The 15,062-nt window shown below is 46.9% G+C and overlaps 1 protein-coding gene across 1 annotated transcript in view; it reads left to right on the top strand.

The window, feature by feature from the left end:
- LOC309553399 (NACHT, LRR and PYD domains-containing protein 3-like) overlaps positions 1-15,062 on the top strand; it is a 997,590-nt gene that overhangs the window by 67,012 nt on the left and 915,516 nt on the right. The window contains exon 2 of the mRNA XM_082254576.1: positions 2,302-2,369. Coding sequence (XP_082110702.1) covers positions 2,333-2,369 — 37 coding nt within the window. The 5' untranslated portion in view covers positions 2,302-2,332. The remainder of the gene's footprint in view (positions 1-2,301; positions 2,370-15,062) is intronic.

A 15,062-nucleotide genomic window follows, 5' to 3' on the forward strand; every position in this document is an offset into this window, starting at 1 on the left:
TAGATGTAATCTTATCTCTTCTCAAACATCTCAATCTTCTCCAGTCAGAAATATGTTATGTCTCCAATCTTTATGGCTTTTATTCAGGATTAATAATATACTGGTTCCAGCTTAGGTATATGACGATCTCTTTGCTATCCCTCGGTACATCTATCAATCACTCAAACAAGAGAAGCTCTCATGGTGCAGTATATAAGGGTAAACATTTATTTGTAAAAAAATGCAGGTCACTTACTAGAAAGCAAGGAAAATTAAGCAGTGTACATCCAAACAGCCGCCAATGCGGTGAACTCCGATACTTCCGGTCTCGGCCAAAGACCGGAAGTGACGTCAATGCGGCTTGTCTCTGACGCATTGCGCTACAACACACGTAGCTGTTTCAAAGGGTATTTACCGAGGAATGAAGGAATGCAAACAGATCTCACCAGTGGCGGCTGGTGCTCAAAATTTTTTTGGGGGGGGGGGCGCAAACAGAAAAATGAGTGACCAGCGTGCCCCCAATCAATGCAGAGTGCCACAGCGTGCCCCCAATCAATGCAGAGCGCCACAGCGTGCCCCCAATCAATGCAGAGCGCCATAGCGTGCCCCCAATCAATGCAGAGCGCCACAGCATGCCCCAATCAATGCAGAGTGCAACAGCGTGCCCCCCAATCAATGCAGAGTGCCACAGCATGCCCCCATCAATGCAGAGTGCCACAGCATGCCCCCAATCAATGCAGAATGCCACAGCATGCCCCCCAACCAATGCAGAATACCACAGCGTGCCCCCCAATCAATGCAGAATACCACAGCGTGCCCCCCAATCAATGCAGAGTGCCACAGCGTGCCCCCAATCAATGCAGAATGCCACAGCATGCCCCCCAATCAATGCAGAGTGCCACATCATGCCCCCAATCAATGCAGAGTGCCACAGCATGCCCCCAATCAATGCAGAGTGCCACAGCATGCCACCAATCAATGCAGAGTGCCACAGCATGCCCCCAATCAATGCAGAGTGCCACAGTGTGCCCCCCAATCAATGCAGAGTGCCACAGCATGCCCCCAATCAATGCAGTGTGCCACAGCATGCCCCCAATCAATGCAGAGCGCCACAGCATGCCCCCAATCAATGCAGAGCGCCACAGTATGCCCCCAATCAATGCAGAGCGCCACAGCATGCCCCCAATCAATGCAGAGACCAGCGTGCGTGCTCCCTTCAATGCAGTGTGGTCTTCCCCCTGAGACCAATGCACTTACCCGGTGGCGGCTTCTCTTCAGTCCCGGCGGCTTCTTCTTCAGTCCCGGCGGCTTCTTCTTCAGTCCCGGCGGCGGCTTCTCTTTAGTCCCGGCAGTGGCTTCTCCCCTAGTCGAGACTCCGTCCTCTTCTGGCGGTGGGAAGGTGACCGGGCGATGACGGTGAGTGACTGATGCACGCACCGGCACCGCCCCAACGAGGTCAGCAGGGATGTCCTGAATCATGATTGGTCCAGGCTGGAGTCTGGACCAATCATGATCCAGGACATCACAAAAGGGGGAGTGTCGGAGCGCAGTGCTCTGCGCCCAGGTGACCCCCCAGAAGGCCAACAATCGGCGCCTCTGCCAGGTGGAAAATCCCACCCCCCCCATAGCCACCAATGAGTCCGGCGCCCCTAGTGGGCTAAAAATTGAATTTTTTGCTTTTTTTTAATGTTTTTTATTTTTTTTTAATCTTTTTTTTGGGGGGGGGACAGCGTCCCTGCGCCCCCTATCGGATCTCACCCTTTAAAGTGTACTGTACACCATTTCCTGACAAAGTAGCCACTAAAGAGCCATGACACACATTGATGGTGTTTAACCTGTTTTTATGATCAATAAATACCGACCTTCCCGAAGAATCCACTTGGAAGCATCCTATTAATGAATGAAGGCCTCTGCTGACCACACACTGCTTCCATTTTGGGGTCTTATCTTTTTTGTCACCTGACAGCTCTGTAGACATCTTACTGGCGGATATTTTGGTGCTGATTAGTACCAGTCTTGGCTATAAATGGCACAGATTTGTGGAGGTGACACCTAGAAATACGAGTCTGTATAAATTATGGCCCTAAACAGAGTAACATTCCTTTGTGACCCCGAAATACCAATCAAATGAATGCTGGGATGAAAGTTCTGATTGGCCTTCATATCTATGAGTTTTAAATGACAGATGTCCATCAATTTCTGATCTTCTCCTAATGGACAACCAAACAGCCAATCATTATCTGCATAAGGGAACAAAATCCTCTTTATTTGTTATGGATATCACAATACAAAGGAGTATATTATAGTTTGTGCTCCTTCCAGGTGATGTCATCTCGGGTCCTCTCCTGATGTCATGGCGACCTCTTCTTCCTCATCCTCCTCCTCACAAGGTATGACTGCTGATCCTGACACTCCTTTCCAATGTTTTCCTCCATCTCACATCTCCAGAGTTTGGAATTAGATGATAGGATGTCTTGTATCTCCGTAGTCTGGACATTTCCTGTAGACATCTGGTCAGTCCACCTATTAGAAGAGTTTAGGAGCTTTCATCAATTCCACAATCCCATTCCCGGGTCTTCAGATTTTATTTATCATTGATAGAAATGATGTTCTGAGATGGCCCAGTGACCCATAATGACTGGAGAACCCCAAATGTTATGGTTATTTGTGTAATGGACGGGGGAAGCCTTTGTCTATAATCCTAAGGAGAAAACAGCCCCGTGTTCCATCACACATACTGCTGGGAGATTTGGGGGTAATCGGAGTTCTAAGTTCACACTGATTAGAGACATCATTATTCAGGGGGGGAAGGTTTTATAACCACTTAAATACCAGGCACTTCCACCCCCTTCCTGCCCAGGCCAATTTTCAGCTTTCACCACTCTCATACTTTGAATGACAATTGTGCAGTCATGCAGCACTGTACCCACATTACATTTTTATCATTTGTTTAACACAAATTTTGGTGGTATTTAATCACCTTTTGGTGTTTTTATTGTTTTGCTAAATAGACAAAAAAGACCAAACATTTAAAAAAAAACAAAAATTTTCTTTTAGGTTATTTATTTTCAAAATTTTATTTCTTCATTAATTTAGGCCAAAATGTATTTTGCTCCATTTCTTTGGTGAAAATAACCAAAATCAGTGTAAATTATTTAGTCTGTAGGAAAGTGTTAGAATTCACAAACTATCGTATATTTCTAAAAAATTGATCAGTCCTGATGTACTGATGGGCAATTTAATTTCTTGAGGGCATACATCAGGACAGTGCAAATATCCCCAAATGACCCCTTTTTGGAAAGTAGAGTAAGGTAAGTAATTAAGTAAAAATCATGACAAGCTTTTTGAAGTTGCATTTTTCATCACAATTGTTTTAAAAATAAAGAAATTAAAAAAAAAAAATCACATTTTATTTTTGCATACTGTAACCAGTGCAGTGAATCATTATCATATAACGGTGTGGTGGTGATCAGGGACACTGACTGGTGAGAGTATGTAAAATAAATACATAAATAAATTCTATTTTTTTAAAATTTTAATAATTTTATTTTATTTTTTTATTACTTTTTTTTTTATTTTTATTATACACTGTGGCCAGAGCAATACAGTGTTACCATAGTAACACTGCACTACTTTGGGAAAGATATCAGAATTTTTTCTTTTTTTACACATTATGATTGTTCATAAGCAACCATTTTTACTGAATGAAACTAATTCATTTAGTGTGTTGTCTTGTGACTAGCTGTGATTGGACACATTTAATCACATGATACAGAAGGGCTTGGATTGGCGCAGCTAGCAACACAATTGTACACAATGGATGGCATGAAAGGAAGCCATACATAGCTTATAGTTTTCATGTGATGGACAGCGCAGCCCGGGAGGACATTATATGACGTCTCCCCAGATCAACAAATGTCCCACCCAACTGGCTGGGTGGGAAATGGTCAAAAGATTTATAATTATTTTAGTTTACTATGAACCAATCAATAAACATGAAGTTTAACCACTTACCGCCCACCAACCTTCAAATTACGGCGGAGCAGTGTGGCTCTTGTTCCAGAACAGCCTCTCGCGGGCAATCGCGGGGGCGTGCAGTGCAGCGATCGTGACCGCGCCTGTGTTGCTAGGACACGGCACGACCCCGATCTTGGTAAAGAGCCAATGACATGGCTCTTTACCCATGTGATCGGCTGTGTCCAATCACAGCCGGTCACATGTGTAGCAGGATTTCCAGGCATTGGGCCTGATGTGGGTCTGCCATGGCCACCAGAAACACCAACAGCACATTTAAGCTGATTACCCAAGTGTGAGATTTGAATCAGAGAACAAGCCGGCATCTTTGGTTTGTTTTGTTTATTTTATATGGGGATGGGAGAAGGGAATGAGTGGGATACTCCTCTGGCTCAACTAGGTACAAAAGGGAACACTTGTAGAGAAATGTCTTTCAGTGCTGACTTAACGCTGGCTGAATGCCGACCAACGCTTGCTGGCACTTGAAATCACTGTCTTGCTCTACTGTACTGAAGACTGACTAATGACACTCTGGTTAGCTCAAAAGTCCTGAACACTGCTCCCTCCAGTCCTTCCTGACTGAGGTAGCCTTTGTACTGCTTCTGCTGCAACTCTCAACACTGTATACTGCACGCTGTACACTTAACACTATAGGGCCCAACCGCTGGCATCACCTTTACTCTTCAGGGTCAACACTGGCACCCCCTTTCTTTTTGCTCCTGCACTGGCTAGCTAGCTCCCGGATTCCTCTGACCTTCTCCGGAGTGGTCCCCTCTCACTAGGCAGACCCCCAGGGGCAGTTTGCAGTATTCATGACTGGGAATACTTTCCTGAAACTCGACCCCTCTCAGCTCCGCTGGTGCTCGGCACACTGGATCCTCGCTGCAGCTCAGCCCTCTGTCCCCTCAGGCCAGCTGCCTGGGACACCTGATTCCTCTTGAAAGGAGGAGAGACAGCCGTACTCTCCCTCCTGGGACTTTACTTCCCGCCAAAGATGTTGTGTCATGTGCTCCCCTCAAACTTATACCCACTCCCAGAATGCTGTGCGGCAGAATCTGCCTTTCTGGGGTAGATACAAGCCTGGGTTAACCATTGACTCATTGAACACAGTGGGGAGACTCACCAGTCTCAACAGCCACACCTGGGAGCCATGACAGCCCTGTCAGAGTGTGTGGGGAGGAGAGCCGATCAGTGGCTCCTCCTCAAAGGGAAGCCTAAGACAGGTAATCGGGGCACTGATCATCAGTGCCATGACTGTTGTAAAGTAAAAAAAATGTGCCCATAAGTCCCCCCAACCAATGCCCATCAGTGCCCATAGTGCTGCCAGTCAGTGCCCATCATTGCCTGCTCATCTGTGCTGCCCATCAGTATCCATCTGTGCCGCCCATCAGTGCCACCCATCAGTGCCACCTCTCAGTGCCCATCAGTGCTGCCTATCAGTGCCCATAAGTGCCACTTCATCAGTGCCCATCAGTGCAGCCTATCAGTACCGCCTCATCAGCGCACATCAGTGAAGGAGTAAAATTACTTTTTTCAAAATTTACTCAAAGAAAATAAGAACATTTTCTTGTCTTTTTTTTTTGTAAGAAATAAAAAACCCAGCAGTGATTAAATACCACCAAAAGAAAGCTCTATTCATGTGAGATAAACATTTCATATGGGTACAGTGTAGCAAGATTGGCATTTAAAGTTTGACAGCGCTGAAAGCTGAAAATTGGCTTTGGCAGGAATGGGGTGAAAGTGCCCGGTATTGAAGTGGTTAAAATGTTCATCCATATATATACATTAGGAGTAGAGTTGAGCGGACACCTGGATGTCCATGTTCGGCGGGTTCGGCCGAACTTTAAAAAAAAGTCTGGGTCCGTGTCCCGGACTTTTGCCGAACTTTTCCCGGACACCGAACCCCATTGTAGTCAATGGGGACCCGAACTTTCAGGCACTAAAATGGCTCTAAAACACCAATGGAAAGGGCTAGAGTGCTGCAAATGGCAGCAAAACGTAGTTAAGAGCATGGCAAGTGCTCTGCAAACAAATGTGGATAGGGAAATAACTTAAAACAACAAAAAAAAAACCAGAAAAATAAAACAATGTTCTTCATCTCTGAAGGACGAGGCCCATATGGAGTAGGAGGTAGGTTGAGGTGGTGGTGGATGTAGCGGTATCATAGGCGTGCGCACAGGGTGTGCCGGGTGTACCTGGGCACACCCTAATCACCTAGGGCACATAGCATTATCGCTCTGTTTTCCAGTGAGGAGATGGGAAAGATCTCCCTCGGACCTGCTCTGCTCTATTTCTCTTTGCCAGCAGGGAGAGTAATGTATCGGGGCCATGTACATGTAGGCAAACATATGCATGTGTATTTAAACTTTGGGGTGCACACCCTAATGCAATAGGCTGCACACACCTATGGGCGGTGTAGGTGGAAGCGGCAGTGGAGGAGGACCAGGGCCGAATTAAGAGCATTATGGGCTTGGTGCTGAGGATTTTGAAGGGCCTTAAGGGCTGTGCCTTGGCATGCACCCAGAGGAGGAAGGGTGCAGCCATGCATGCCTAATTCAACATGGGATGCTGTCTCTGAAGCCCATAAACACATCCATGCATCGGCAACCGTCCCTCCTTGTCCGGTCTTCGTGCTGTGTGGGGAGGTTCTGAGGGAGCTGCCTGGGGAAGCGAGCATAGAAGCCAGACTTCTGTGTTTACAAGTGACAGAAGAGCGGTAACAGTGAATATGGCCAACCCGGGGCCTATATAAAAGGTAGGGGCCTGGAGCTGCAGCTCCAATAGCCCCTATGTTAATCTGGCCCTGAGGAGGACGAGGTAGCCAACACTGCTTCTTTTCAGAAACTTTAAATGAGGGTACACCCCAAAAGAGTGAGAAAGAGCAAAAATAGAACAATGGCTGGGTAAGGTCGGTATCCATCGCTATTCTGCACAAGGCACGGAAAAGTCCAGTGGGATCCATGCCTGGTTCATTTTAATGAATGTGAGCTTGTCCACATTGTCTCTGGACAGGCGGCTGCGCTTATCTGTGATAACGCCCCCAGCCGTGCTAAATACCCGTTCAGATAATACACTGGCTGCAGGGCACGCCAGCACCTCCAAGGCGTAAAGGGCAAGCTCAGGCCATGTGCCCAACTTGGAGACCCAGAAGTTGAAGGGGGCAGACCCCTCATTCAGTACGTCTAGGCATGTGCACAAATACTGCTCCACCATGTTGGTGAAATGCTGCCTCCTGCTAAGACGTTCCATATGAGCTGCTGGTGCTGCTGTTTGTTGTGGCGTGCTGACAAAGCTTTTCCACATTTCGGCCATGCTAACCCAGCCTTCTGAGGTGCTAGCGGTGCCCTGGTTGCGTTGGCGACCTCTTCCTCCTCCTCCTCTGCCTTGTGCTTCCACTGTGGCCCCGCTGTCAGGTGGGAATGCCAGCAGCATCGCGTCTACCAGCGTGCGCTTGTACTCGCGCATCTTGCGATCGCGCTCCAGTGAGTGAATTAAGGATGGTACGTTGTCCTTGTAACGGGGATCCAGCAGCGTGGCCACCCAGTAATCAGCACAAGTTAGAATGTGGGCAACTCGGCGGTCGTTGTGGAGACACTGCAGCATGTAATCGCTCATGTGTGCCAGGCTGCCCAGAGGCAACGAAAGGCTGTCCTCTGTGGGAGGTGCATCGTCCGTGTCCTCTGTATCCCCCCAGCCACGCACCAGTGATGGCCATGAGCTGGCCTGGGTGCCACCCTGTTGTGAACATGGTTCCATCTCCTCCTCCAGCTCCTCCTCCTCATCCTCCAGAACTGTGCCCCTGCTGGACAATTGTGTCCCTGGCGTTTGGGTGTGCAGGAACCCACCCTCGGAGCCCCTTGTGAATGACTGCCCTGAAAGCCTTGGAAATGTTACCTCTTCATCCTCCTCCTCCTCCTCATCCTGTGCCACATCCTCTTCCATCATCGCCCAAATTGTTTTTTGAAGGAGGCATAGAAGTGGGATAGTTAAGCTGAGAACGGCGTCATCGGCACTGGCCATGTTGGTGGAGTACTCAAAACAGCGCAACAAGGCACACAGGTCTCGCATGGAGGTCCAGTTATTGGTGGTGAAGTGGTGCTGTTCCACAGAGTTATTTACGCGTGCGTGCTGCAGCTGAAACTCCACTATGGCCTGCTGCTGCTCGCACAGTCTTTCCAGCATGTGCAAGGTGGAGTTCCACCTTGTGGCCACGTCACATATGAGGCGGTGAGCGGGAAGGCCGAAGTTACGCTGCAGCGCTGACAGGCGAGCAGCAGCAGGGTGAGAACGCCGAAAGTGCGCACAGACGGCCCGCACTTTCTGCAGCAGCTCTGACATATCGGGGTAGTTTTTAAGGAACCTCTGCACCACCAAATTCAGCACATGCGCCAGGCAAGGGATGTGCGTCAAACCGGCTAGGCCCAGAGCTGCTATGAGATTTCGCCCGTTATCGCACACCACCAGGCCGGGCTTGAGGCTCGCTGGCAGCAACCACTCATTTGTCTGCTGTTCCATGCTCCTCCACAACTCCTGCGCGGTGTGTGGTTTTTCCCCCAAACAGGCAAGTTTTAAAACTGCCTGCTGTCGTTTACCCCTGGCCGTGCTGAAGTTGGTGGTGAAGGTGTTAAGCTGTCCGGATGAGGAGTCGGTACAGGATGAGGAAGCGGAGTAGGAGGAGTTAGGAACAGGAGGCAAACTGAAGCGCCCTGCAATCCTCGGTGGTAGACGGACATGCGCCAAATTGCTATCCGCCTCAGGCCCATCCGCCACTTCATTTACCCAGTGTGCCGTTAGGGAGATATAACGCCCCTGACCGTGCTTACTGGTCCACGTATCGGTAGTTAGGTGGACCTTGCCACAGATGGCGTTGCGCAGTGCACACCTGATTTTTTTCCCCCACTTGGTTGTGTAGGGAAGGGATGGCTTGCCTGGAAAAGTAGTGGCGGCTGGGCACGACGTACTGTGGGACAGCCACCGACATAAGGTTTTTAAAACTGTGCGTCTCCACCAGACGGAATGACAGCATTTCAAAGGCCAAGAATTTTGAAATGCTGGCATTCAGGGCCAGGGATCGCGGGTGGGTAGGGGGGTACTTCCTCTTCCTCTCAAGTGTTTGGGAGATGGAAAGCTGAACGCTTCCACGGGACATTGTGGAGATGGTTGGTGACCCAAGTGGTGGTGTTGCTGACAGATCGTCTGTTTGCGGGGTGGCAGGTGCCGGTATCACTACAGATGTGGCTGGAGCGGCCGAGACTGCAGCAGAAGAGGAAGCAGGATGAGCCAGAGACGTTTCTTGGTTTTGAAGGTGTGTACTCCACTGCAGCTCGTGCTTTGCACTTAGATGCCTGATCATGCAGGTTGTGCTCAGGTTGAGAAGGTTTATGCCTCGCTTCAGGCTCTGATTGCACAGGGTGCAAACCACTTGTGTCCTGTCATCAGCACATTTTCTAAAGAACTTCCACGCTAGAGAACTTCTTTGAGCTGACTTTGGTGCGCTCGTTCCCTTGCTGCGTTGGGCTGTATTAGGCGTAGTGTCTAGGGCACGGCCGCTCCGCTTCTGCACCCTGCTCCCTCTTCTGCTGTGCTGGTGGCTCTGTGCGACCACCGCCTCTTCCTCCAAACTACTCAGGTCACCTGCATGACCTTCATTCCATGTGGGGTCGAGGACCTCATCGTCCTCCACATCATCTTCCACCCAGTCTTCACCCCTGCCCTCCTTGTCGGTCTCCACAATTCTGAGTGCCGCAGCAGTTGGCACCTGCATTTCGTCATCATCGAGACGTGCTGCGATGGTCCTTGCATGTACTCATCTTGAGAAATAGGTGGTTGGGCATTGCTGCATTCAATCTCTTCCACTTCTGGGGCAGGGCTAGGTGGATGGCCCTGGGAAACCCTGCTGACAGAGTCATCAAAAAGAAGAAGAGACTGCTGTATGGCTTGGGGCTCAGACTGCTTGCCTGATTTGCAAGGGGGGGAGGTGAAAGACGGTTGGACATCGGCTGCAGGTGCCAACTCTGACCTTTATGCAGTAGACTGGGTGGGAGACAATGTGAAGAAACTGGAGGCACTGTCAGCAGCAAACCAATCTACTATCGCCTCTACGTGTTCTGGCATCATCACTTCTAGAGGCGTATGATGCCCTACCAAATACTGATGCAGGTTCTGTCGCCTACTAACACTTGAGGAAGGTGTTTCACTTGTGCGTGTAGCTGGCACAGATCGACCACGTCCTCTCCTTGCAACAGGAGCTCTACCAGCAGCACCACGACCCAGGCCACGGCCCCTATTTGACGGGCTCCTCATATTTCTGTAATTTAAGATCTTGCCCTAGAAAGGTGTTTATTGAATAGCGGAACAAAACAACAACAGTATCGCACGGGTGTATCTCACAGTCAAATATGCAAACTATGCCGCAATGTAATGTTTTTTACCCCAAAAGGGTGTATATTGAATAGCGGAATAGGATGAAAAACGGTGTATCTCACACGTACAAACACAGACTAGGCCCCGATTAAAATTTATTGTACCCTAAAGGGAGGATGAGGAAGAGGAGTAGGAGGAGTTGGGAACAAAAGGCAAACTGAAGCACCCTGCAATCCTTGGCGGTAGAAGGAGATGCGCCAAACAAATTTAAAAGGTGTATCTCACACGTACCGATACAGACTATGCCGTAATTTAATTTTTTACACTCCAAAAGGGTGTATATTGAATAGCGGAATAGGAAAAATTTTATAATACGGTGTATCTCACACGTACAAACACAGACTAGGCCCCGATTACAATTTTTTGTACCCTAAAGGCAGGATGAGGAAGAGGAGTAGGAGGAGTTGGGAACAGGAGGCAAACTGAAGCGCCCTGCAATCCTTGGCAGTGGAAGGAGATGCGCCAAAACCAATTTAAAAGGTGTATCTCACATGTACCGATACAGACTATGCCGTAATTACATTTTTTACACTCCAAAAGGGTGTATATTGAATAGCGGAATAGGAAAAATTTTATAATACGGTGTATCTCACACGTACAAACACAGACTAGGCCCCGATTACAACTTTTTTGTACCCTAAAGGCAGGATGAGGAAGAGGAGTAGGAGGAGTTGGGAACAGGAGGCAAACTGAAGCGCCCTGCAATCCTCGGCGGTAGAAGGAGATGCGCCAATCAAATTTAAAAAGGTGTATCTCACATGTACCGATACAGACTATCCCGCAATTTAATTTTTTACACTCAAACAGGGTGTATATTGAATAGCGGAAAAGGACAAATTTTACAAAATGGTGTATCTCACACGTACAAACACAAACTAGGCCCAGATTACAATTTTTTGTACCCTAAAGGCAGGATGAGGAGTAGGAGGAGTTCGGAACAGGCAGGAGGCAGACTGAAGCACCCTCAAATCCTCGGCAGTATGAGATGCGCCCCAAAATTTGGAAAGGTGTATCTCACACGTACCGACACAGACTATCCCACAATTTAATTGATACCCAAAGGTTTTTATTGAATAGCGGAATAGAAAATATGATCAAAAAAAGTGTATGTATCTCACACGTACAGAACCACACTAGGCCCCAATTACTATTGTTTGTACCCCTAAAGGCAGGATGAGGAGTAGGAGGAGTTTGGAACAGGCAGCACCCTCAAATCTTCAGAAGTATGAAATGAACCCCAAAAACTGGGAAAGGTGTATCTCACACGTACCAACACAGACTATCCCGCAATTTAATTGATACCCAAAGGTTTTTATTGAATAGCGGAATAGAAAATGTGATCAAAAAAAGTGTATGTATCTCACACGTACAGAACCACACTAGGCCCCAATTACTATTGTTTGTACCCCTAAAAGGCAGGATGAGGAGTAGGAGGAGTTTGGAACAGGCAGCACCCTCAAATCTTCAGAAGTATGAGATGAACCCCAAAAACTTGGAAAGGTGGATCTCACACGTACCAACACAGACTATCCCGCAATTTAATTGTTTATACCCAAAGGTTTTTATTGAATAGCGGAATAGAAAATATGATATAAAATTGGTGTGATTTATCAATAGCACATGTGAACAGCAGTGTCTTATATCATTCAGCTCTGCTGCAGGCCACAATTTTTTTTTTTTAACCCAAGGGTATATATTGAATAGTGGAATAGTAAAAAGTGTATGATTTTTGAAACCACTCAATAATAGCACATGTGAACTGAACACTGAACACAGCAGTGTATGATCAGAGTCAGCACAGCACAGCAGAATGAAAAACGCTGCATACAGTGACTGATAGTAAAAGACTTTTCTCCCTCCTCCTCAGTGGGCAAAAAAGATTGTGTTCACTGCACCCCACACACAGCAAAATCGATGTGGACCACTGACACCTGCCTATCTCCAGCCTCTCCCTAAAAGGATTGATAAGATCGTAGATCGGGTCACTGCAAACCCCACCCCACACAGCAATATCGATTGTAGAACACACTGTCTGACCCTAAAAATCAGCAGACTCTCTCCCTAAAAGGATTGATAAGATCATAGATCGGGTCACTGCAAACCCCCCCACACAGCAAAATCGATCGTAGAAAACTGACCCAAAAAATCAGCAGCCTCGCCCTAAAATGCCTACAACTCGCCCTGCCTAACACACTCCGACCTGTCCCTCAATTCTATGCGGACACAAATGAGTTTTGCCTGCCTGTCTATCCCTAATCAGCAGCCTGCACGTATAATGTGTGCTCTGTCCCTGAACTACACAGCAGAATGACGCCGCAGCGGCACTGGCTCGAACTTATAAAGACTTGGTCACATGCTTCAGATGGCCAATCACAGCTACTAATACATTTGTAGGCATGGCTGGGATGGCTTAAGGCACACCAGTTAAACGCTTGTTGATTGGCTGTTGAAAGCCCGCCATGAAAAGCGCGCCAATGCATACAAAACCCGGAAATAAAACGACCGAACACGGATTTTTACCCGAATATATAGTAAAGTTTTCGGGTCCGTGTTCGGATAACAAAAAAACAATTATTCGGTACGAACACAAATAATACAGTCCGTGTTCGCTCAACCCTGATTAGGAGGTCTATATATAAAATATTTACTATGAGTTTGGATCATTTGCACAATCACTGATAATCCCTGTAATGTGTCTAATAGGTTTACTTTCTATAATCATCAGCTCCATCTAGTGGCTATAATAGTGTTTTCTGGAAATCCCTCAACCAGTAAGATAGGACATTATGACCACTAGATGGAGCTGATGATCATAGGAAGAAAATATGAGACATATTATGAGGATAATTCATGAAGGTGATTTGTTTTTATATAAATTGCCCCTAGGTGTTTGCACCCAATATTCATCCATCTGAGAGGAACCTTACCACTATGGAGGCAGTCATGTGAGATTATTACAGGGAATCCAATCCCTCCATAGGATAATGTACATATAGACATATTAGGGATATTTTCCTCTACCTTCTATATGCTCTTTATAGCATTGCTGGCTGCCAGTACAGACTTATCTGCTGTCATGTGTCAGAAATCATCCAATCAGGATGAATGTTAATGGTTGCTGATTGTCCTCTCTGCAGGGTCGGCTCCTGGTGTCCCACAAACCCCCGGGGATCTTATCTTATATTCTCTGGAGGATCTGAAAGGATGTGACTTCAAGAGACTTAGGAACAAACTGTCTGATTTCTCCAATGGAGATAAACGTCCCATCCCCCGAGGAAAACTAGAAAATGCAGATTGGATCACCACCAAGGACCTCCTAATAGACACATATGGAGAAGAAGGGGCTCTGGATGTCACCATTGATGTCTTTACACTGATCGGTCTGATGGGACCCGCAGAAGACCTCCGGAAGAGGAGAGCACAGAATGGTGAGTTCCCATCTATAATGACCATTTCCTACCAATTCCTGTTCAATATCTGTGTGAGGAAGAACCAGGAATGTCATCCAGGGAAAGCCAGGGACCAATCAGGAGCTTCCAACTGGATGAACCCCTTCCTACTGACAGTACACACATATGGGGCCTCATAGAAGAGAGTCTTTATCCTGGGAGCCCCATATCTGCGTACCTCTCCTTGTGCTGGGAGCTCTGCACAGAGACTAGGATCTCACCAAGAGCCCCGGGTATCCTACTAATGATCGGGACACGGGATCCGCAATTTCTGGTCACCTGATCACTGAGATAGCCTCTGATTGGCAATCATAGTAATCAGTCACTGTGCAGCCCCACCCTGTGTTTTATTTATTTTCTGAATGCAGAGAAAGATACATTGTATACATTGTGGAGGTCATAGAGGTTGGGTCCTGGATGGATGTTTCATTGCACCAATATTTGGACTGTGGTCCCTGTAAGGGAAGTATGGGATCTCAGGAAGTATGGGAGCTCTTAAAGACAGGAAGTAGTGTCAGTGGGGGTGGAGAGTAGGAGCTGGAGATACACCTGGGAGACTGGGCTGCTAAAAACAAGTGTGTTTGTTTGCTGCATGGTGGCTGGAGACTTGGCGGCTGCTGGGGACTGCATACCTGGGGTACAAGCCCCTGCCAAAAGCCGGTATGGTATTATCATTTACCATTTGTGCTGGAGTTAAGTGGACTTTTAAGTTATAGCTGTTTTCTGAACTGTTTGCTGCTGGAAGCTTTATTTCTGTTGTGAAAGAAAATAAACCACGTCTTGTTTAAGTTTACCTGGCTTGTGCACGTGATCCCTTGGAGCTATCACCCCCAAATATCACAACATACAGGATCCATTCTATAATACATTCAGGATATATTATATAATACATTGTATACATACAGGATCCATTATATAATACATTGTATACATACAGGATCTATTATATAATACATTGTATACATACAGGATCCATTCTATAATACATTGTATACATACAGGATATATTATATAATACATTGTATACATACAGGGTATATTATATAATACATTGTATACATACAGGATCCATTATATAATACATTGTATACATACAGGATCTATTATATAATACATTGTATACATACAGGATCCATTCTATAATACATTGTATACATACAGGATATATTATATAATACATTGTATACATACAGGATA

Source organism: Pelophylax lessonae (assembly GCF_965119305.1).
Source record: "Pelophylax lessonae genome assembly, chromosome: 4".
Taxonomy (NCBI): domain Eukaryota; kingdom Metazoa; phylum Chordata; class Amphibia; order Anura; family Ranidae; genus Pelophylax; species Pelophylax lessonae.